The sequence below is a fragment of the Leptodactylus fuscus genome, chromosome 7 (genome assembly GCF_031893055.1).
Source record: "Leptodactylus fuscus isolate aLepFus1 chromosome 7, aLepFus1.hap2, whole genome shotgun sequence".
Classification (NCBI taxonomy): Eukaryota; Metazoa; Chordata; class Amphibia; order Anura; family Leptodactylidae; genus Leptodactylus; species Leptodactylus fuscus.
In genome coordinates, this window is record NC_134271.1 from 107,699,968 (window position 1) to 107,724,258 (window position 24,291).

Sequence of the window (24,291 nt, forward strand, 5' to 3'; positions counted from 1 at the left end):
ATCTGGTTGACACCCACCTACTGGCATAGCTCAGCCCCATAGCTAGTTCCTTTCTAGCCCATCATGTGTCACAAGAATGAATAGAGAATTGGGGGCTCCCTGTTAGGACCCAAGACCAATGTGGAAGTAGAGCTGCTGGGTCCAAGAGATGGGTGCTGAAACTTGCACATTGGAATAAAAGCAAAGCATAATAGGAAGTGCAGTTATAACATTTTATACACAGTAGACTTTATGCAATACTGTACACAGTATCTTTGTGCTGTTAGACAACCCCTTTAACTAAGCAGTTAGTGATGTATCTGAACATTAATAACTTTCATCTGCTCTGTTAGGACCTGTAACACGATGCCTAAAGCAACTGGACTCTATGAAGCCGTGTTCACACGAGTCTCCCAGTATACAAGGAAACAATTTTAATAGCGACCCTACACAAGGGAATTGTTATTTAAGCAATTTCTAACTTAATGCAGTAGGTTCACATAAGGTGAACCAATATTTTTAGGAGCTTGGGAAACAAATGAATTTTAAGACAGAATGTACTCGGTGTCAATGATTAGATCTACGTTCCAGCTTTTGCTGACACTGAGCCATCAGGATAATGTCTGTCGAGCAGAAACTAAAGTTACAGTAGATATGCTGGGAGTAATAAACCTTTCATGACAATAGATATGCTCCACTGTGCCGGTTCTAGTTTTCATGGGTGTGGTATAGAAATAAAGAAAGAAGTGTTTCCCATACATCAGAGCTGAGAGCGGGGCAGCGTCACAGCCTTTTCCTCTTATAAAACTTATTCTGCGTTAATAGTACATCAAGTGCCCAGGAAGAAAATTAGAGAAGACTTCCTTAATAAACAGACTAGATTTAAGCTGTTAAAGTTAATTTTAGCTTTTGGCCCAGCAGTACATCAAGAGAAAAGGTGGGAAGACATTCAATGAAATGAGTGCAGGAACCGGGAATGAAACGTTTCTCCATCTACATGTAGCCACCAACAGAGAACTCCTAGACCACGGTAATGGCACAGACATTGGTTCATTTTCTTAGTCTTATTTTTTACTTGATTTAATAGGACTTCAGATGAGATCCTACTTGGCTTCCAAGATGTATTTTACTGACATGCAGATATGTTCACACCGATTCTACAATACACCTTCACATTTATGCCAGGGAATCTGCAAGCACTGAAAATATTCATTTGACCTCGGTCTGGGTAAATTCTCACAACATATACCTTGAATGCATGTAAACCATGTAAAAGGGTCTAAAAGACGCTGACCAGACAAGACTAACATACTCTGAACACATTCCTGGACTGACGTCACAAAGTCTTTGTCAAACTGCCACATCTAAATTTTCTCTAAAGTAATGTAACTTATAAGGAAGATAACCTGGTCCAGTACAAAGGTCATTCTGGACACATGCAAAATTAAGTATGCCACTGGATGTCATCCCAATAAGCAAGCAAGACAAAGACCATGCTGTAAAAGACCTCCTGAATTATTAGGAATATTGTATCTAATGAAGTCACTTTAATCTGTGCATATTCCAGATAGCAAGTATTACTGGCAAAAAAACCTCACTTGTGTACAGTCAACAGTAGATTTCGCAATAAGAGTCTTCAGAATTCAGCTGTACAATTAGTATTGTTTAGTTAGGCAAACACACTTACATGCCAAACACCATGCGTATGTCCTCAGTGTAGTGTGGCGTCTGATTTCAATATGTTATCACTGAAATTTTTTTCTTATTGCACACAAAATAGCATACATAGCTGAAGAAGAATGTCTCTGGACGTATTGTAATCTGCTCGCAACCAGAGATAACAAGTTAGGTATATGAACTTTGCTTTACACAAAGAAGTGCATGTAAAACACCAATCTTCTAGAGCCTGCATACTAGGAGAGACACATTTTATATATATATTATATATTTTGTTTTTTAATGTAGATTGTGAGCCCCATATAGGGATCACAATGTACATTTTTTCCCCCTATCAGTATATCTTTGTAGAATGGGAGAAAATCCACGCAAATACGGAAGAACATACAAACTCCTTGCAGATGTTGTTCCTGGCAGGATTCGAACCCAGGATTCCAGCGCTGCAAGGCTGCAGTGCTAACCACTGAGCCACAGTGTTGCCCTGGCACATTGCATTTCTGTCTACACAGACTTACTTATATCTTGAAAAGTTCACTAAAATATAACATGGAGCACATTATGCTCATCACAATACAAAAGCATTGCCATCTACTGAATGTCAGTGACATCCCCAAAAACCGCTACCAGAATCTCACCAACAAAGAGACCGCCTACCCCTTACATTATTAGTTCTAAGGCCAGTGGTGTTCTTCAGAGTCTCAGCTATAGGCCAAGATGAAAAAAAAAGGTTAAAGGAAGGTTATAGAGGTGGAAGAGTTGAGCAGATTGTTATAAGAGTTTGGGAATAACTATAAGTTACCATTTATTTACATTTCTAGCTATTCTGGCCTTAGGAGTCCTGTCAAAGTAAGACCGCCCATCTGATCTGATATGTCCATAAAACAAACAATCTTGAAAAAATCTTACAGAAAACACAAGGATGACTTTTCTCCTGAGTTCTTCCATGTTCTGCAAACAGACTTTAGAGGGCAAGGTTTGGCATGTCTGTGCTCCTTGTCACCTACTGTGAGCAGTCAACTGGCTGTACAAGGATCCCTGCCGTAGAGTTTACAGCTACACATACAATCTAGATAGCTCTCATACATTTGGTTGATAGAGTCGGAGATGAACAGAATGATTTTTGGGATTTTAGTGCATCTACATTTAGTGTTCTTTTAATTGATGACATGTGGTTTGAAGAGTTACCGTATCTGGATAAAAAAGGACAATGGCTGGAAATGTCACAAAATTTGGAAAAGGCGCCCAGTGGCAAGAACTTTTGGATCTAATAAGTCACGCTACTTTTATTATTGTCTGGCATTTTCCACCATTGCTTTTTTTCTTGTTGAAATCAGACAACCCCTTTAATTGGGTGGGTAGGACAAGTATATGGAGAGGAAAGTACAACAAATATGTGCTTGGCCCTGAGCAGATCGCAATCTTGGTTGGAATATAGCTTGTGCCAGGAGCATCTACAATTACTTTGGATAACACAGTGAAAAGACACTAGAAAAGTCACCAACATTTGTAAACAAGAACAATCTGAGTTATTTTGTATTTTCTTGGCCAAATTAAGAAATAATGAATATTCTAAAGAGGTCAGCTGAAAGATATCCAAATTTCTTGGAATGTGTGTCTACAGGAATGTCTGGGGACAGTTTCCCATTATCACTGTCTAAACATTAGTCTAAATAGACGCGCCCAAGTTTTCTGTAAATCTCTGTTTTATAGAACACATACCTGGAAAGAAGAATATTACAATTCTGCGCCCTCCTGCCATCTATCACAGAAAGCTCCTTCACCTTCTTCGAACCGAGCGTCCCCTCATTGGTTTCGGTCTCTTTCTACAAATTTTACAAATGAAACAAGAGTTAACTTGAAAAATTCAGTAGTTCATATTACAACGAACATAAAAAGACCACTAATCCAAAAGCACAAACTCCACCATCACAGCAGAAAAGCTCATACTGCAAGAGAATGATGGCTAGTTAATATGATTTAATAAGAACTGGTTAGAGTAATATCAGGAGGCGTTTTACAGATTTGTAGGCCACAGGCACATATGTTGGATTTTGTCTAATTGTCCAATGTGGTAAATGTCAATGCTCTGAATGTAAATGAATGTTTATGATAGATAGATCATAAGGCTACTCAAGAAAATATTCTTTAATGTTTCCGGCAGATATTGCTGATATAGGCAGGAAAGTGCCATGCCATTCTATGTCTTTTTGGCTTTCTTCAGAGGCCACAAGGTCTTCCTTGTATAGTTAGTTAACCATGTAGCAGCCTGGGACAAAAACAAGCAAAGCTTGGAAAAAAAAAAAAAAAAAAAAAAAAAAAAAAAAAAAAAAAGATAGGAAGTGGCATTGCACCTTCCTAACTCGGATGCCACTGAGGTCTACCTAACACTTAGTGGAGGCTCACATTGATCAGATCATCACTTATTGGAAATTGCTAACACATACTAGTGATATATATACCACCAATGTCTATAGAATGAGCGGTCTATTGCAAAAAATAATATATATATATATATATATATATATATATATATATATATATAGTAAGTGTTAAACTTTTAATGTTAATTTCACCAAAATAGAAGTAAAAGTTTCCAGGTTTGTTTTTTTTTTTCCAATCTTTAGATTTGTGAGCTGGGGACTGGTGTGACTTTAGTAGTGTCCAAGTGGTTTCCTGGCCTTCTTGCCATGACAAGAGGTTGAAAGGCACTGTATGGCCGACCCCAAGTATATAACATTGGGGGGGGTTCTTTGCAATACCTTCTGAGCCCCAATAGCAAAATTGATAAGCAGGGGAGAGTCAGCCATGCCAGTCTGCAGGACTTTATAGGGATGCTTTTCTTCTTATACTCCTTTTTTCATAGTTTCCAGATATTTTTACTAATATTTGATTTACTACTTATCTATAGACTTCTTACTTTCCATAAATGGATTCATTATAATCTAATGAGCCGCTATAGGGTCCTAAGCCTTAGGGGCCCACAAACCCTGCAAAACTTTGCTTTTTGGTAGGAAAGACAAGATGCTAGTACTTGGCTGTCTAACTGTAGGCTGTGCGTTCTTCTGTGTAGCAAATCTGCTTTATACACCATTATCCATCACTTGTTGCTCACATATAACTCAGCATTAGGGCGTTCAGCCGTTAATGTACTATGGGGCCCTCGAATTCTAGTTATGCCCTTGATGAAAAGCAAAATGGTTGGAATGTCAATAAATTATCTTCCATAATAAGAGATTACAGGCACCACTGAGGCCAAGCCTGTCCCCATGTCAGACGTCTGGGTGAGTCACACAAAGACAAAAAAAAATAGGTTAAAGTGTAAGTTAAAAGTGTATTAATAGTTTTGTTAAGAAGCGCAAAAGTTTCCAAAGAAAATGCAAATACAGTACCAGAACACTAAATGTCTCTCTTCTCGAGAGCGCCTGTGTGTGCAAAATAAACTCTCTTAACACATGATAAGGAAACCCTTCTCTTCTCCTCCACAATATTTATGTTGGATTGTGTATAAAGAACATAAAAGGAAGATGTCTGCACATTGCCATTGACCTGACACTTATTTCTGTCATCATGTCTAGTTGCACATACAAGATAAGGAATTCCAGGCAGGCATTTAATGGACGCCATGGCTGATAAAAAGGGGGAATATCTGATGCTAATAGTTCACTTCAACTAAAACTAGGAAACAGATTAAAATTAATGGGAAAAAGGAATGGCTGATGAAATCTACGATGGCAGATTATGTCCCTGACTGTGAAGGTTAGTTCACACAGGACAGAATTGCTGCAGATTTTACCGAAGCTGCAGTACTACTAGCATAAGTAGATGAGGTTTTCACAAAATCTCATCCACATGCTGTGGGAGATTTTCATAAGAAAATTAAATTTTCGGCAGTCAAATTCTGATGCATAATGTTCACAGATTAACACAAGAGGTTTCCAAATTGTAACATTTCCACTGTGGATTATTTTCTGTAAGAATCCCAACCAGTCTGCAGGGACTGTAAAATCCAAGCTGTATGGATGTACCCTTAGGTAAGGACACCAGACAGTAACCATAACCCAAATGAAAATAGATATGCAGACATTAGCCTTACCAGACCTGGCCATTATAGAACAAGGATCATGAGATGAAGGGTAAAGTTGTGGTCTAAAGTTGTGAAACCTGTCCATTCTAGTGTATGTACAGATATTCTGACTGGTACACTCCTGTTCTATTACCATAGAAGTCAGTATCATGTGCCAGAAGTGGGGACAGCAGCAGACTCACCTGCTTGATGCCGTTGTTCATGGAGAAATCCTGTAGCCAAATCAGCAGCCAAGCATGGGAAGAAAGGCAATCATTGCGTGCAATTCAGCGGTGGCAGCAAATTAAGAGATAGGAGATAGAAAGTGGCCAAAGAAGATCAGCAACACGAAGTACGTTTTAAGAAGATGCTTGCAGCAAAGAGCAATTACGTAAAATACAGACTCAGTGAGGTCAATAAATTGTGAAAGCAAACTATCAGCAAAGAGAAACTACAAGCTTCATAGACATTCAGTTTATTATAAATATCATGCGGTAAAGAGAGATGGGCGATGCCCCTAAAGCGGTCACATCAGTTCTGATAAGAAACATCGATGGACACACAACACAAAGTAAACATTAGGTGTGCCGGTTAACTGGTGCAATATATTAATTGTATAGACCTAAGACTTTATGCAGAACTCCATATTATGGGCATAGTATGGGGTCTCCATATGACACCACTACAGGTGCAAAGTTTCTAGACGAATCTAAAAGGCATAGGTCACACTCTAGGGCATGGTAAAGTACTGTGTGGGTGCCATATTAGAACCTGAACCAATGGAGCCCTTTCACAAGGCAATAAAATAGTAGTATCCATTAGTCCTATATGTATGTATAATACTAAGTTATACTATGCACATGGATTAAAAAATATGGCACCTATCCCTTTAACAATATCATACATATAACTTACTATAAATGTAATAAGTTATTTTTTTTTATGATAACCTCCACCAAAATATGCATGGGTGAAAAGATGCAATGATTTTAGACACTCAAGATTCACACTCACTATAACCTCATTATCATCTATACTGTAATATTGATATGGTTCATGCTTTACATCAGATCATAAAACCCCAAATTCTAATATTCCCAATGCTGTAAATTACGAGGTTATGCTACTCATTTTATTACACAAGCTTCAACTTGAGAGGAGTAATGTATACTTGTTTAGGGAGTCTACCTGTGGTCTTTGGTATGCGGAGAAGGTACGTTCAATGTCTTCTAGATCTAATATTTTGAAGACCTTAGCGTCATCAACATCAACCCAGAGAGTTCCTTCCAGTTTATTCTGAAAGTAATGGGAAAAAAAAAAAAAAAAGAAGAAACAAACATAGGATTGGTGAAGCACAGATATGTGAAGAACAATTGTCCCTAAAATTTTCATATTACCATTCAGGTTGATAATAGTAATGTACAATAATTATAAGGTAGATCTCACAAACCTCTGCAAGTTTATTCCAGTTGAAGGATTTGAGTGGGTTGGTTGGCTGAGGAATATTTTTCTTTTTCAGATTTGGAGCTAGAGGAGCTGCACACATCATACCAAAACGTGGAGGTCCTGGCGGTGCAGGTGGACCCCCAGGAGGTGGAGGGGGTGGTGGTGGAGGAGCCATACCACCAGGTGGAGGAGGTGGTGGTGGTGGAGGAATAATCATATTTCCAGGTGGCAGAGGTACTGGACCTCCTGGAGCTCCTGGTGGAGGAGGCGGTCCACCTGGACTGGGAGCACAGATCGTTCGCTGTGAAATAGAATGAAGTGAGAAAAAAAAAATTAATACAACAACAAAATACCCCACAACAATGGGTGAATCCACTGATAAGGTGCGGTTCACACTGCCAAAAATGAGGAGGAATTTGAGGTGGACATCAGTGTCTCGAACCAAAGACTCAGGTTGAATAAGCTACAGGATCGGTGGCAAGACTGGGCTGGGTGCTTATTTTTTCAGTATCCTGCATTGACCTCTTACCTCCCATTAACTACAGTGTGTGGTAGAATCAGGGCCATCTCTACCCACATCTTGGTGTGTTATCTTATTATAGTGGCACTTATTTTTAGTAAATCAAAACAACTCTGTTGTATTAAAGCCTTGATTATCAAACAATTTTGAGAAAGACAAAGGATCCTTTTAACTTCTAAAACACATTTCTTGGCCCACATCAGTTATCTTGGGCTTTGGAATGGCCAGAGTTTACAGTGCCTAGGGTCCGCCCCCAGTGCACCATCTGCCTCATTTGCATAAAGTTTTACAACAGGTTTTTCTCCAAATCTACATATGAGACATACATAAAGGTACGTTATTCATCACTGTAATGTGCGCTATAAAATGGTGAAGTTGGAAGTGGTTTTACAAGCTCTACAAATAGATTAGTGAATAATGACAAGGATGGGGAGTTCTTACGCTGTTCAGCTCCTGGATTTGTGCTGTGAGTTCCACCACCTGTTGCTTCACTTGCTTGCACTCACTAGACTCCTTTTCCAGCTTCTCCTTCATCTTGTTCAAGGTCTCCATCATCTCCTCTTTCTCCTGAGTCTTTGCGTCACACTCTCGCTCTTTCTTCTCCAGTTTCTGCTGGAGCTCATGGTGCTCTAGAATGGGATAAAATACTGGTCAGAAGATCTGGTATTCTCTCCTCTGATCACAGCCTCTGCAGGCCAGTATACAGTGTGTTTTACATACATACATACATACCTATACTAAACTATGCATTTTATTACATTAAATCTAGTACTGCTTTAATGGAGATAGATGTAACTTTTTTTCACATACCCAACACCACTGAAATGTAATGTCACGTAGAATAAGACGACATATTTACCTTTTCTCATTTTCTCAGCCTGCTCCTTCCACTGCTTCACTTCATTCTCATTGACCAGCCTGTGTGGACATTAAAATATCAAAGTAACCAAAAAGGTCATACTCAACCACCATATTCATATATAACCATAGGAAAGGCATTTGCACATATCCATGGACCATCTACAGACCACCTGATTTCCATGGTAAAAGAGAAGACTTCAAAATTATAAATAGTTTTTTGAGGCTCTTTAGTGTGAAAGTGCTAAATATATATTCACCTTCATGGCTGGATTATTAGCTCAATCATCCCCAGGTGAGAAATTCACAAGGTTAAGGGTATTTGAATGTCAAAACCCAATTACTCCCTATACAGTGGAGTTTGCATGTAATAGCTGCAGGACCATACTATTGGGAAAAAAATACAAGTGCTAATAGAATACAATGGACTCTTAGTTCTGAGACTGGTGTATCCATGAGAATAGAGTTCACCCTCAAGGCTGTGACCGATCAGCTTATGTGTGTGTAGCAGTCACCTACCCAACGGGAGAGGATCGGCACCCGTAGCGGTCATAAGCCATCTCCACAAAGGGCGGGTTACTGACCTGAAAGGTCACCTTTAAACTTGTCACATAAGAGAACTGCTTATTGACTAACCATATAGTAAGGATGGATTACACCACTTTTGGGTATAACATTTGGTGTGATTGTAGGAAATGAACCAACAAATGTACGTCCCAGACATATGTAAGTGTATGCCTATACTGTTGCATAAATCTGCCACTGTCTCCCAAAAATACACATCCTAAATACAACCACCAGTAGCCTATTAATTAAATAAATATTCCATGTATTCTGGGCCGTAACCATTCACCTGTCATTCCCTAAGGTTGCATTATTGTGAATGGGACTAGAATTTTTTATTCTGTTCTGATTATATATATATATATTTTAAACATTACAGTAACAGACAGTTTAGTGGTGGTCATGATGCTTACATTCTAACCACATTTTTGACGTTGAAATTTTCGAGAGGAGAGATGTCAGGATCTTGTCCTTTGTCATTTTGGATCACAATCTGCTGAACTATGCGATCCAGGAGGAGCCAGTAATGTATAGTATTGCCACTTCGTTTATCTGTTTACACAAGGAGAAAGGGACAAAGATGTTTTTTGAATATTATATTCTCAGAGGACAAGGGCATAACCTTCAGCAAGCAAAGTATCAACAGATAACGTATCGTGTTCTCGGAAGAAAACAATTGACACGAAGTATCACTAGAAGCTTTCTATTAATAATCATCATGTAGCAGATATGTAATGGAGTGAGAAGAACAGAGCCGGCCAAGAAGACAGATTTATCGGGAGCTCAGGGACAGTTAAGTTTTTTATAAACATGAGATTATAAGACTTGTTGACTTTTTATTGGACTGTTTTAAAGTAAATGTATAACCAAAAAAAAAGACATTATTGAAATTATTTTTGAATTACGCATTTTTAAAAATAATTTTATTTATGCGATTACCAACTTCACATTAACCCCTGCAGCTAACACATGGATTAGCTCACTTTTCATCTTTTCTCTGTAGACTTGGACAGGGTCAGTAGAGTCACTTCACTGTTATTCAAGGTTGTGTGTTTTTATTACTGGAGACCTACCCAAAACTAGCCAGACATCAGCCATCTGTCCTTTTGCACAAGCATGCTCAGCTAAGCCAACCAGTACACATGTACTTAATGGGAAATAGGAAGAAGAGACTGCAAGACTCCCCGTTCAGCAACTTATTGCCTGAAAACCAAGTGTCAATGCTCATCTTCTCCCGAAACTTCCATTAAGGTCAAGTGGACACTAAATGCATTATCTGGCTAGCCAATCATACCAAAATCGTAATTGGTTTAGGCATTGGGTCATAGCCAGCATAAGGCAGGATATTCTATATTACACACACACACTTTTTTTTTTTTTTCTTTTTTTACTTGATCCTCTTAACCCCTTAAGGACCAGGCCATTTTTTGGTTTCGCATTTTCATTTTTCCCTCCTCACATTTCAAGAGCCATAACTTTTTCATTTTTCAGTTCACAGAGTCACATGATGGCTTATTGTTTGCGGGACAAATTGTACTTTGTAATGGCATCATTCAATATGCTGTGCAATGTACTGGGAAGCTGGAAAAAAATTCAGAATGAGGTGCAATTGGAGAAAAAATGCATTTGCGCCATTTTCTTATGGGTTTAATTTTTACAGCGTTCACTGTTTGGTACAAATGACATGTTACCTGTGTTCTACGTGTCAGTACGAACACGGTGATACCAAATTTATATAGTATTTGAAATGTTTTGATACTTTTAAAAAAATGATAAACTTTGCAAAATAGAAAAAAAAATTTGTGTCATCATGTTCTAACACCTGTAACTTTTTCATATTTCCATGTATGGAGCTGGTTGTGGTGTCTTTTTATGCGGGACAAGATGACGTTTCTATTGATACCATTTGGGGAAAGATCTGATGGTTTGATCACTTTTTATTCAATTTTTTATAGGAGGCAAAGTGTTGAAAAAAACGCTTTTTGGCTGTTTTTATTTTTTTTGCCGCTACGCCATTCGCAGTACGGGATAAATGTTTTAATATTCTAATAGTTCGGGCATTTTGGAGCGCGGGGATACCTAATATGTTTATGTTTAATGTTCTTTAATTACTTTTATAGCTAATCTAGGGAAAGGGGGGTGATTTGAACTTTTATATTTTTTTTATTTTTTTAATACTTTTAAAAACTTTTTTTTTCTTCTGTTACATTTATGATCAGACCCCTTAGGTACCTTGAAACCTAGGGGTCTGATCGCTCATACTATTCACTGCAATACTACAGTATTGCAGTGAATAGGAAAATCGCAGCACTTCTATTAGACGATGCCTCTGGCATCGTCTAATAGATCTCATGCAGAGACAAGCCTGGAAGCCTTCAATAGGCTTCCGGCTGTCATAGCAACCGATCACCGCCCTCATGTGACGTTCAGGAGGGTGGTGATCGGCGAAACATGGCGGCGCCCATGCCGCCGGCGCCGTTTACACACTGCGGTCACGTTTGACCGCAGTGTGTAAAGGGTTAACAGCAGCGATCGGCTCGGGCACCGACCGCTGCTGTTATTGGCAGGTCCTGGCTGTATTATACAGCCGGCATCTGCCGTGTATGGAGCGAGCTCAGCGTGTGAGCTCGCTCCATACATCCCCATGCGACCCATGACGTACAGTTACGTCAAGGGTCGCTAAGGGGTTAAAGTTATTAAAAAGAGGGGTTCTTGAAAAACATACCTACATGCAGCCAGTATTCACAGAACTAAGTGCCGCTACATATAATGCTCACCTTGATCCTTCCCAATCTATACGCTGTATTCATTCCCTGCTCTGGCCTTGTCACATACCGATACAATAGGGTAAATCATTGTAGCAATAGTAGAGCTAACCATAAATCTATACTAAAATATTATAACAATTTTCGTTTGTATGGCATCATTTGGGAAGCCCTCGCTAGCACATGTACCCACAGTAGTACTTGTACGGTAGCATATTCCCCTCTTATATACTTACAAGGCATTTGGAGGCAATGATGAAGTATAGACATAAAGTGCGGATAGCATTCTGAGTGCGTTAACCTCTTCCTTACCAGCTCAAACATCTGCGTTGCGCTTTTAGTGTCTATGTGAACCTGTGCAAATAGGAAACACAGAGTATAAATCAGAGGATGTCATACATCACATGGATCCACGCTGAATGTTAAAGAAGGTCACTGTACTCACTAGGTCAAATCTTTTGGCAAATTCAAGTTCGTCTTCATTTCTCAGCATCTCAAAAAAATCTAAATGCCTAAAAGTAAGAAAAAGGATCAAGTCATATATGTCCTGTGTATAGTCAGAATATCTGTTTGTTCACCCAAGGCTTGTGACTGCTGCGTGACTGCCAAGGTTGTGTGCGCAATTTCAATTGACGTTTACAGAGTTAAAGGGATGTGTCACTTATTTTAAAACCAATTTTTTATGTTAAACGTATTTTTAAATGTTTTTGGATTTTTTTTTATTCACTTACCTGTCAAGTGTGGAATTGTCATGTTCCCGGAGCTTATCAATAACCGGCTGAATTCCTAACATTAGGAACTCGAATCGGAGATGAAGTCGGAAATCTAAGCTTTCCTAAAACAGAAAAACATGGAATTTAATTTTCTTGAAGCAGTTTGAGGACATTAAGCAGTGAATACTTACAGTGAGACTTCAATACAAAAAGAAGAAAATCTCCTTACCACACCAGCTCCTTGGCTAAGCACTGCATTAATAAAGGACATGATTGCTGTCTTCAGGCTGACTTCATCACGATACCTTCCTGTACTCCGATCCAAGTCGTTAATTAAAGTCTAAGAAACCCCAAAATAAAAATATAGGAGTTAGATAACCTAGAAATAAAAATGTGACATATGCCAACATCACTGGATTTGGAAAGGGGGGGGGGGGGGTATGAAAGTATTATTACTTCAATACATCTGAAATATTAGGAAGAAATGAACAGTCTTGAGTGCTTATTATTGTGGTACTTAGGCAGACCTATTTGTCTCCATGATTACAGACTACAAACATATGCTGTGTAGTCTGATCCTGCAGTCATGCTCAGCCTACTTGCCTTATCTAGAAGCAGGTATGTTTGCAGAATGAGACTACACTGAAACTGTATGACATAACCATGGAGACACATGGGACTGTATAGGGGCTGAATACCTCAATAAAAAAAAACAAAAAACACACAACACACTTTTAGGCTAAGGCCCCACGGCGTGAACACACTGCGGTTCTTTACACAGCACTTTCAACAGAAAGTTCGCCGAGTTCTCCTCTGCAGACTTTCCGTTACAATTATATCTATAGGAAAGCCGCCGGTGTTTCCGTAGATATAATTTACATGCTACGGATTTACAAAGCTGCAACTGCTTTGAAAATCACAGCGTGTCCGCGCTGCGATTTCTTCCGCAAAGTGGGCATGGGATTCACATGAATCCCATCCCCTTTGCTTGCACTGTAAAACGCCGCGGTGTTTACGTCCTGTGGGGCCCCGGCCTTAAAGCTTTTTTTAGTTTCATTTGAAATGCTTTGAAGCAATATAAAACAGTTTGCAAAAGTGGTTTTCTGGGTTCACAATATTGATAGCCCTGCATTTGGACAGGCTATCAATATAAGATCTATGGGTGTCCAATTCTAGGCCTTCTGATGATCAGCAGCTATAGACTGAAAAATCCTATAAATATATGAATATCTGAAAAGACAGGCAGGGAGATGAGGGGGTCAGAGGTTATCTGGGAATAACAGAATTGTAGTTAGAAGCTCTTCATGGTCCTCCAAGACCACCAGGATCAAACTATGAAATTTAGGCATGATCTTCAGAAGGGTCATGAAAATTACCCTCAAATACACTGACACCTTATGTTGTGCTTACAAGGTCTGGTCCTAATTTTATATAGAGATAAACCTTATGAAATGAATTGGAGAGACATTTAAAGGGAGTCTGTCTATAGAATTGAGCCCCACAGCAATACATAGGTTAGGATCACCTGACCCAAATAGTGATTTCTCTTTGATGAATTGTTGCCTCGGTTGCCGAGATATCACCATTGATAACAATATGCAAATTAGAAGTTCAGGGAAAAAGGGCAACGCCTCTTACTTTTTTGAAGCAATGGCAAAGGCTTTGGGTTCTGATAACAGGCTTCCATTAAAAGGTAAGTGTAGACTATATCTTTATTTTACCAGGCTCTAAACCTTGGACCATTTCCGAAAACTCTGGGGCAACCCCTTTAACATCTAACGTTTGCATTTCATCATTTATTGCATGGCGGCGTTACCTGGAAGCGCGTCCTCTCACTAGCGTATCTCTGGTAGTGCAGCATTGCTTCCAGCACTTTCTTGTGTCCTCCAGGGACCAAGCAAACAGCGCCCATTATTTCCAGCACAGCTACTTTAGTCTTGATATTCTCTGTGGCAAGACTCTGAGCGATCACATTAATGCTCTCTGAATGGGCCAAGACATGAGCCCGCCCCTGAGAGTTGTTCATCAGCGCTTTGATGCAGCCAATGAGAGAGGTATGTATTTGGGACTCCGCTATTTCATAGTCCATATTTTTGAGGAAGTTCAATATGCATGTTAAGCCATCCATCTCTATGAATCTGGTCACAAATCTAGAAAAATACATAAAAAGTTTATTACCACCAAGCAAGAAAATCAAATTCCTTTTCCATATGCTCCAATAAGGCAAAATACGTATATGTACGTAGTCGCCCTCCATACAATTCTGGGGTCAAACTTGTTTTAGCCGCAGAAATACATCAACTAGGAATAGGCACTGGACAGTCACATACATTTCCAAAATTTATTTATAGCATCATAAAGAGTTAACATTTCGGCTGAAAATGGCCTTTATCAAGACAACAGCAAAAGTGGTTTGATAAAAACCCTGCACCCAAAATATTGACTTTTAATGGAAAACAAACTGCAATTTTACTTGAACCGCCAATATATTCTGAATCTTCCTACTCACAGTAGTAGAAAATGAGATGTGGACATAGATCATTAACCATCACAGAGTTTTTTTGGACAGGATTTTGACGAGGAATCCGCCTCCCATTGTCTTCAATGGGAGCCGCTCACTTCTTTTTTCCACTAGCTAATAGCGGAAAAAAGAAGCGCGCTGTGCTATCTTGCCACAGATTCCGTGGCTGACTCAGCCGCGGTGCGAGGCTTCCTCCCGATTAGGCCCACTCTTTGGGCCTAATCTGGAGCATAATGTCGCAACAAGATGCTGGCGCACTGCACCAGCATCCCATCGCAGCTAGCCGCATGGAAGTGTTCACATGCAGAATGCAAATTCCGCCGTGTGAACATACCCTTAGGGCAGTGCACACTGATTTTGAGGTGGAATCAGTGCCAAAAAACTCTGCCTCCAAAAAAAGGCCTCCCAATAGAACTCTATTGGGAGGCTTTTTTTGGAGGCGGATTTTGCGTCAAAATCAGCACCCAAAAACTCTGTGTGCACATCTGTATCATGAAGCCACTATACTTTAGTGCAGGGGTCAGCAACTTTTGGCACTTCATCTGCTGTAAAACTACAACTCCCAATATGCTCCATTCGTTTCCATGGGAGTTATAAGAACAGCAGAGCAAGTGTGCATGCTGGGAGTTGTAGTTTCACAGGAGCTGAAGTGCCGAAGTTTGCTTAGTCCTGCTTTAGTGAATAACCCCATTAATCATAGTCTGCCCCCTAATCGGTTTCTGCTATTAGAATAGATACAAGCCTACAGCTCTGCCCTCATCCATGCCATGTCTAAGGCCCTGCCCACCTACAGGGGCTAACGGCTGCATGCTGGTACATGGAGCAGTGTGTGGCTATTGACCCTCGTGGCGAGTTCTGGTTTTCAGATGCAGCATGTATAGTGCCAAAGTTGCCCTAACCCATACGAAAATGAATTACTTTCAACAATAAGCATTCAGCCACATAATACCCATGATGTACCTCAAGGAAAAAGACCACATTTACACATGTTTTACCGGGCGCTCACAAACATTGAACAGTTTTCACTATAACCAGTCCTTCAGTTTCAAAGAAGACATATAGGTTTGTTAATATGATCTCATCCACTATAAAAAGTTGTAAAGAGACAAATGAATGGTACTGACCTCATAGGTTTCGTCCTTAGCGCAGTCTTCAAGCTCTCTATAGTTTTGTTCCTTTCGTCTTCATCTTCTTTCTCCATTGCCAATAATGTTCTCCTCTGCGACATGGGAAATGGGGAAGTTAATTGCTCGTTCATTAAGAGTTTAATGGGATCATTAGCTATTTATTACATCATGGGAGTGTAGAGCAAAAATACCAACATAAACCAACATAACAAAATAGACTCAATTTATAGGGTTTTATTATAATCAGTCACGAAAACACTAGAACAGGACATTGACGGGGGCTGATTTTGGGACAGAAGGCTGGCACTCTGTGCCCGGTTAAACCATCTGCTGTTATAGCAGACAATGATTAATATCATCCAGATTAACACAATTTTTTATTCTCCCAAGAAAAATCAGGTTTAACCCTCTGTAGTAGTGGGATATTGCAAAACTATTTCAATTGTTTTAGAACATCAAAATTTTGCAGGTAAAAAAAAATAAAAAATCCATGGAACATGTGAGCAACGGAGGATGTCACTAGGCCTGGAAGTAGAGACAGTCAGGGGACCACACGGCAAAAAGACCAGAGCAGTGGGGGGTCCAAGTTATTTTACAACATTCCAAGCTGTTTTTTTTTTTTTTTTTTTTGGGGGGGGGGGGGGTTTCTCTATTTTTTTATTTACTTGAAATTATTTTACTTCTGGCGGGAAGACTCCTTTAACAGAGAGAATCCCCAATAATTCGCTATTTTATAAGCCTTTTAAGCATTTGCAGAAATATTCCAATACCATGATAAATGTATACTTAAAATGGCCAATTCCTAGGCTGTCCATATTCTTACTGCTTGATCGCCAAGCATTAGTGCCTAGGAGGTATGTGGTTCTGTCCTGTAACCCTGACTCCGGTGAGACTATATTGCTCATGTTAAGTTCGTGTGCCTGGAAGTAAGCCACACGTATAGTTCGGTTACCCGTTCTGTTTAGCTAGGTGCTCGGACGAGCAGGTTTTTATTTTGCTTTTGCCTGAAGTTAAAGGCTGTATTTTGTTTTGTTTATTTTGTTCCTGAAGTCAAGGTTTACGGTATTTATTTTCCTGTTTTTTTTTCTTTTTTTTCTTCTAAATAAACCAGTTTGCTGCACATTTTGTGTCCCTGTCTTGACTGTTTGGGTCCGCACCACTGCTTCTACCAAGCTAACTTCCCCACAATATATTATATATATCTTAAATTAAATTAATAATACATAAATACACGCACTGTCTGAGGCAGGTCCACAATGTAGCTAGCGGTTGGTTATATATCAGGTGGGACCAGGAATTAGAGACTGGTTGGGAACTTGGGAAGCATCAGATTGGGAGTGGGGGATGAGAGAAGAGAATACGGTTTCTTTTTTTTTGTTGTTGTTTATTTTTACGAAAGGCTCAGAATGGGTTAGAAAACATTCAGCCACTAAAAAAATCCCTTTAAGTCATGACAAGACCCTTTAACATGTATTCCTAGTTAACCATAATGTGTGACATTTAAGGCCAAGTATATTTAAGTCCTTTTGGCTTCTTTCTTATACAGAATGACATGACCCCTTCATTCGGAGCAGCAGTAAGCTTTCAGCTCTGGGGCCCACACCAGAGTCAATGTCTTAGATGTCTAGGCAACCAACTGCGATCTTTTAGAATGACTAAGCGTCATGACCTCTTAAAATGTCTCATTGTATCTGCATACAGATCCCTCTATGTTTACACTACAATGAGACTATTAATGAAACAAATACAAATTAAGAGCAAATGTCAAAAATACATAATATAGAAGGCCAGAAATAAAAAGCAAGGCCAAGTTCCTAGAAAGTAGAGCTTAGAAATCCCTTTCATCAATTTCCAATTGCCAGACTTGTAATCCTACAATAGAATCAAGTGCTGAAATGCTCCATGTTTGCAATTGTGTATAGAAAGGAAAAGACAAACAAGGCAACAGGTCAGTGGAGTCTGCAAAAATGAGTGCAAATCCCCAGCCTTCAACAAGTGAACTGGATAAAACAGGGGAAACAGGACGGTTGGGTTAATTCTATTGTATTATGTGACTTGCCCCATGGTAATACATGTGGACAGCTGTCAGCAATGGTACAAAGCAATCCTGTGCCCTGCAGGGCTAGCCGAATAGTTATGTCATTTATTCCATCCCTCCCTTGCAGAATTCAACAAAGCCAGCACAGAGGAGGGAGCCTTAATCTCTCTAATATGCAGCTGCTACATGTGAATGTATAGAGGATCCAGTGGCTGTTTATCCATTAGCCATGGCGTAGTCAATATATTCCAAGCCCCCGGCACTGCTCTTAGTAAAGGAAAATCTTCTTTACACATGAACGGTGCTATTCTATTATTATATTCCTGTAAATATTAAGTGGAATCAAAAACTAAGGACAGCATCAAACAACCTGCTTTGTATTTAATATCCTATAGCCAGGGCTTTACAGCAACTTCTTAAAGGAAATTCCCAGCGCAAACTGGTCATCCCATTCAACCTGCACAATACACCTTAGAAGACTTGTCACTACTCCTGGCATGTCTGTTTAGTGACTACTTGTATTATCCATGAAACAATTGTGGCCCTTATTTATTTATTTTTTTATGAAAGAACTCTACCTTCTTCAGTTCCTATGTAAATTCTCCTAAAAATGTTAATGCAAGAGGATGATGTCAATCGCTACAGCTTCAGCCAATCACAAGCCATAGTGACTGCTTGAGGCTGTAGTCGGTGAGGTCCTCCTACTGTCCGGACAACATGGGTAGGCAAGAGGAACAGGAGCCGCTATTCTATAATGGAGTAGTAAGGAAGGAGCGAGTAACAACTTTATTTTTTGGTGGCATTATCCCTGCCACCAGGGTTGTACAGTGTTGTGATTCCCATCGCCAAGATCTGCATTTATCTTAAGAACTGCCTCACTAGATGCGGCTCCATAAGTGGTGGTCAGGTTTGCAGATAGAGCATATCTCATGAGCTACGCTGTTTCTGTAACTCTCACAAAAGCAAGTGGGGGTTACAGGAACAGCATATAACAGTAAGCTATGCTGATTCAGCATCTCAAGTTATGGAAACAGCATAGAGCATGGTTCTACGCCGTTTCCATAAGTCTAATACACTTCTATGGAAGCTGCAGAAACAGCTCGGCTTTTTCCATAAACTAGACCATCAGCAGTCCCAGGTGAGCTTGGGATGGTATCCGGGTGAGGTGGGGGTGGACAGTTTTACAGATAGGTGCAGGTCTTTCATCCATCAAACACTTATGGCATATATTATGGATAACTTGTAAATGTCTTGTGGTAAAACACCTTTAGAATGGCCATACACCAGCTGTTCAGCTAGCAGCTTCCCAATACACATGCATGCTCAGCTCTGCTAGGCAGTGCATGTGTAGTGAATCAGAGAGGGGAATGTTACCACCCGACATGACTGGCAGTGGCTTATCACTCCTTAAAGAAAAGGATAAGACACTTGAAAGACAATAAATTTGGGGGTAAAAGTCCAAGACCCTATGCACAGAAGATAGTCAGCTGAACCTAAAGGCTACTTTACATGCATATGCATCCTATGATGCCAAGACCTATATTATGCATCATTTGTAGGACCGAGAGGGGAATAACGAGGGGACCAATCTGAATGTAGTCATGGCAACGGACTTCTACAATTTAATCAAACTGAATGTGAAAAAACTCAGGTTTGTTAAAGCTTACTAGATATTGCAATAATGCAGTAAATCCTATTATTACTATCCAAAATCTGTCTTCGCCCTTGCAGACCTCTACCGTTTACCCCTGCACAGTCCTTTCACATTATATGAGATTTTGACTAACTTATTATTTCTTTCCAACTGGTAGAACGACCCTTGAGTGGTCAATGCCTGACACCAGCTATAAAGTGTAGCCTTAAAAATCATATTCAATGTACATTAAAGGAGACGACTTGTCTTACTGTTATACGTTACTGCACTTCAATGTGAACTAATGATTTTGTGATAATATGGAGACACTCCGACTACCCTTCAGTGATTCACTGACCTAGAAATTGTAATGAAGTCAGCCACATATACAATGTAGTGTCTAATGTATTAATTACACCATATAGACTTGTGTAATAGGCAAATTACCATTTTCTATAAATCTTATCAGCTAACTGTACCCAGCAGTGCAGGGAGAGATTACCCGGAGCCTCTGCCTAGCGGATGCAACTACAGTGGTCGGCAATGTAAGTATACCCCTTATAACCAGTATTAGTTCATAGTCCATCCCATTATGGACAACAAAATAAAATATATACATTAGGCACATATATAATCTATAGACTGTGAGCCTTGCCTTCATTATCACGATACAAGGCATATCATTTTATCAGTACGTGTAACAATACTTTTATTATACTACCATAGACGACTTCTCTTACACCCTAGGCTAGACATGGTTATCAAAGGGGATGTAAAACTGAATCTAATCTCTTATCATTCAAGAGGGGTTAAGCTGGCCATAAACATTACAAAGCTTGCTTATTTGGCAGACAGACATCTCCCCCATCAGCTGAGCAGGGCATGTGTCTCAAATGGGAAGAATAAATAAATGGGTTAAAATAAATAAAAGATTAGCTGGCACTGATCGGCCATGCTAGTCTGCTCTTCTTGATCCCTCACAACCAACAGTAGGTTTCACTCAGCTAAAAAGCGGCCGCAGTATTGATCCACTTCATCTAATGACTGTTGAGAAGAATAAGACAGCAGAGACAAGCGGAGGACCCGGACAGGATCTGAACAGGAGCCATGGGAGATAGGAGACTACGGTTTCTTTTAACTTACTGTGACTGTAAAAAAAAAGTTCCCCTCTCCACATGTCTGAATGGTGATGGCTAGTGGAATAGACTTGGATTTGGAATGATCGGTTCAATAAAGCTGATTCTCTTTAATCAAGTTTATGATGACTGCCTATAGTGACATATCCATAAACTCCAACGGTGCAGCATTCTTAAGAAAACTGTGGACAGAAACTTCAGGATAGCTGCTTAGCTGAAGCCAGCAATCTCATGTTAATGCTCTTCTATCTATTCAGCCCAGGCCAAAGTCCCTATTGACTTTACACAAAGAATCTCAGCTGTCCAGAGCAAACCCCGCACAAGACTCTTGGCCACGAGAGGATAAGACAACTGCTCTTTTCAGAAGATCCTCTATTTGTTATGTTTATCTTGAGAGATGTGAGGAGATATTTATTCTATCTGGAGTATGCACCTGGCAGATTTCCACATTGCAGTTGCCTGACAGCTGTGCGGTGCCACCATCCCCTCACATCTTTAGCATGGACATCACACCCTCCAAATAAATGTTATCACTGACACCCATTCAACGGCCCAGATAAAGGCCAGTACTGAGACAAGGCTTTAGTGTGTGACTGATAAACAGAGGCAGGCTGTCCAAAATGAGTGGGAAGGAATGAGCTAGATGGACACAGTAATGGTCAGTAAAGGAACACTCCAATGAACAATAAAGGAATTCTCTCCAAACTTTTAGTAGCCATACACAGGGCATGGGTTATGTCTGAAGTGTTCATTTAAGGCTGGTTTCACACTATCCAAGTCTCAGACATGATACTCAATCCGTGCGTGAGCTGGTTTTACCAGAATGCACATCATACTATACAAGGACTCCTAGCATTATAGTCCTCTATGATACTAGCCAATGCCTCTCTGCTTCATACAGTCCTATACCATAATCACTACAGGACAGTATATAGTGGAGACGCAGGGACTTCCAGCATCATCGATAACTATAGTACTAGAGGTTCATCTACTGGCATAGTGTTCATGTTAGTAAATCCGGCTCACACACAGTCCAAGTCTCACGGCCAAGACTCAGTATGAAAAAAGTCTAATATGTAAACGCGGCGTTAACGCGACGGCAAACACGTTCCGTAAAACACGCGGCGCAAACGCGCCAAATTGCGTGCCGCGTTACTCCGTGAGAATGCTCCCTAAGACTTTCCCAATACAGTATATTTCTGAGCAGTATCTTCTGTCACCAGTCTGTTCAAAGTGTGGTTAGAGGAGTTGTGCCAAGTTTATAACTTCTACCCTAATTACAAGTGATAAGTGTCTGATTGATGGGATGCGGCCACTAGGAACACCACTAATCACACCTCTATTTATCTCTATGGGACTGCCAAAGATAAGTCAAGTGCAAAGTCTGTCAGTCCCCTAGAGTTGAATAGAGACAGCATCCATGTGCTTTATTGGGATAGGGGTACCCCATTCTTATAATTAGAGTAGTTCCTAGGAGTTGGACCCCCCACCTTTCAGACACTTTACCCATTATCTCGTGAAGTGTAGACTTGATACAACCTCTGTAAATGAGAATAGCAGGAGTTCTAGTTTCACAACCAACCACTTCTACCCATACAGGCAGCGGATACTTACAGCAGCCATAGAATTTAGTTCATCTATGTAGAACTCAGGCCAACTTGTAGCACTTTTATCTTCTTCTTGGTCCTAAAAAGAAAAAAAAAAAGTGAAGACAAAAATAAGCTTTAATATACATATCTCTAACAGGGTTTATGGCGGGGATAAATAAAGCACACAATATGATCCACTTAGAGCAGCCGGATAGATGACATGCATTGAGGGAAGTAATCCCCTGACCACCATCCTTGCACAACAACCCCCCCCCCCCCCACCCACCCACCCTTCCACAAGCTCAGTGACCAAATCTGGAAAAGCTGCACATGAATTAATGCAGTGTTGTGATTTTCTATATATAAACTAAAGAGAAGAAAGTCTTGAAGATGAAAAGATGCCCTGGGAAGACCTGCTGAGGAAAGACAAGCCGTATTCTTAGAATGAGTTGTCACAACTGGTTTACATTTGTACTAAAAAGCCGGAATAATTATGTTATTCTCCAAGTGAACATCTAAGAACCAGGATTTATTAGAAAAAAGGAAATATGGCTGACACATTGTACTGGAGTGATGGTCTGCTGGAAACATAAAAGACATTGTCTGCAGAGGACACTCACATCTAAATAAGGGAAATTAAACAAATATAAAAGAGATTTTGGCTTTGCGGTGCCATTTGGCTTTATTCTCAAGAGGATTTCCCAAATGTGCCCACTTTCAGAAATGCAGTTTTGTATATGGATGCATGACCTACATTGAGCTCTATATGTATATACAGATATATGTATATATACACGGACATGAGCATCTAAATAAATAAATCACTTCCATATAGCCATAGCTCCAGGCATCTCATTGATCTTGTACAGGGACTGTATTTATAAAGTGAACCTGTTATGATGTACATAAAGTCCTATACGTAGCGCAGGTTATAGAGCAAGAATGGCCGAGCATATTAATATACAGTTTTATGGGGCAAGATTCAGCTTGTATTTTATTCATGTAAATCTTTGGTCTTCCTGTGCTTAGGAGCCCAGCGGGTGGTCCAACTCTGAGTGAAAGCTATCACTGTACAAGAAAATTGTCAATGACTGCATAGGACCGCCCACTGGACTCCTAAGCATATAAAACAGAAATTTACATGTATAAAATACTATTTACAGTGAATCCAGTTTGCTCATACCAGCTTTAATAGGATAACCGCAGGTCAGACACCATATATAACACGACCGGTTTACTTAAAGGGAGATGTCCTGTTCTATGTAAATAATGGTTAATCACTTTACAATAAAAACTTTAGCAATTTTCTAATACAGTGTTTTAATACCTCATTGGTGAATATATCCTCTTGCAGTTAGTGCATAGAAAAATTCTTAAATCACGGGCTGAGGTCCTGTTCATATAAGGGGTGTTTGTTACAATGTATCAGTGTAGGTAGAAGCCATTAGACTGGCATCCAGGAAAAGAGAGATATTTGTTCTGCTGCTATTGAGGCTCTATTCACATCTGATTTCAGATTTCCATTCGGGGATCCCCCCACCCACCCCTCCAAACAAACCTATACGCATTAAAAAGCAGTTACCTAAAGGAAATCCCATAGACTATATTGCTCTTTGCAGGACTTTTCTCTCTGCATGTTCTGTGCGGATACTGAGCAGAAAC

At 39.9% G+C, this 24,291-nt stretch overlaps 1 protein-coding gene across 5 annotated transcripts in view; it reads right to left on the reverse strand.

Moving 5' to 3' along the window:
• DAAM1 (dishevelled associated activator of morphogenesis 1) overlaps positions 1-24,291 on the reverse strand; it is a 149,890-nt gene that overhangs the window by 33,600 nt on the left and 91,999 nt on the right. For 4 of the 5 annotated variants that reach the window (XM_075282742.1, XM_075282740.1, XM_075282739.1 and 1 more), the window contains 14 exons: positions 22,655-22,726; positions 16,231-16,325; positions 14,402-14,735; positions 12,815-12,925; positions 12,604-12,707; positions 12,318-12,384; positions 12,109-12,226; positions 9,521-9,659; positions 8,545-8,603; positions 8,127-8,314; positions 7,170-7,466; positions 6,908-7,015; positions 5,923-5,952; positions 3,376-3,479 (listed from right to left, as the gene is read on the reverse strand). In XM_075282742.1, coding sequence (XP_075138843.1) covers positions 3,376-3,479; positions 5,923-5,952; positions 6,908-7,015; positions 7,170-7,466; positions 8,127-8,314; positions 8,545-8,603; positions 9,521-9,659; positions 12,109-12,226; positions 12,318-12,384; positions 12,604-12,707; positions 12,815-12,925; positions 14,402-14,735; positions 16,231-16,325; positions 22,655-22,726 — 1,826 coding nt within the window. The remainder of the gene's footprint in view (positions 1-3,375; positions 3,480-5,922; positions 5,953-6,907; positions 7,016-7,169; positions 7,467-8,126; positions 8,315-8,544; positions 8,604-9,520; positions 9,660-12,108; positions 12,227-12,317; positions 12,385-12,603; positions 12,708-12,814; positions 12,926-14,401; positions 14,736-16,230; positions 16,326-22,654; positions 22,727-24,291) is intronic. The other variant, XM_075282743.1, reaches the window with a different exon arrangement.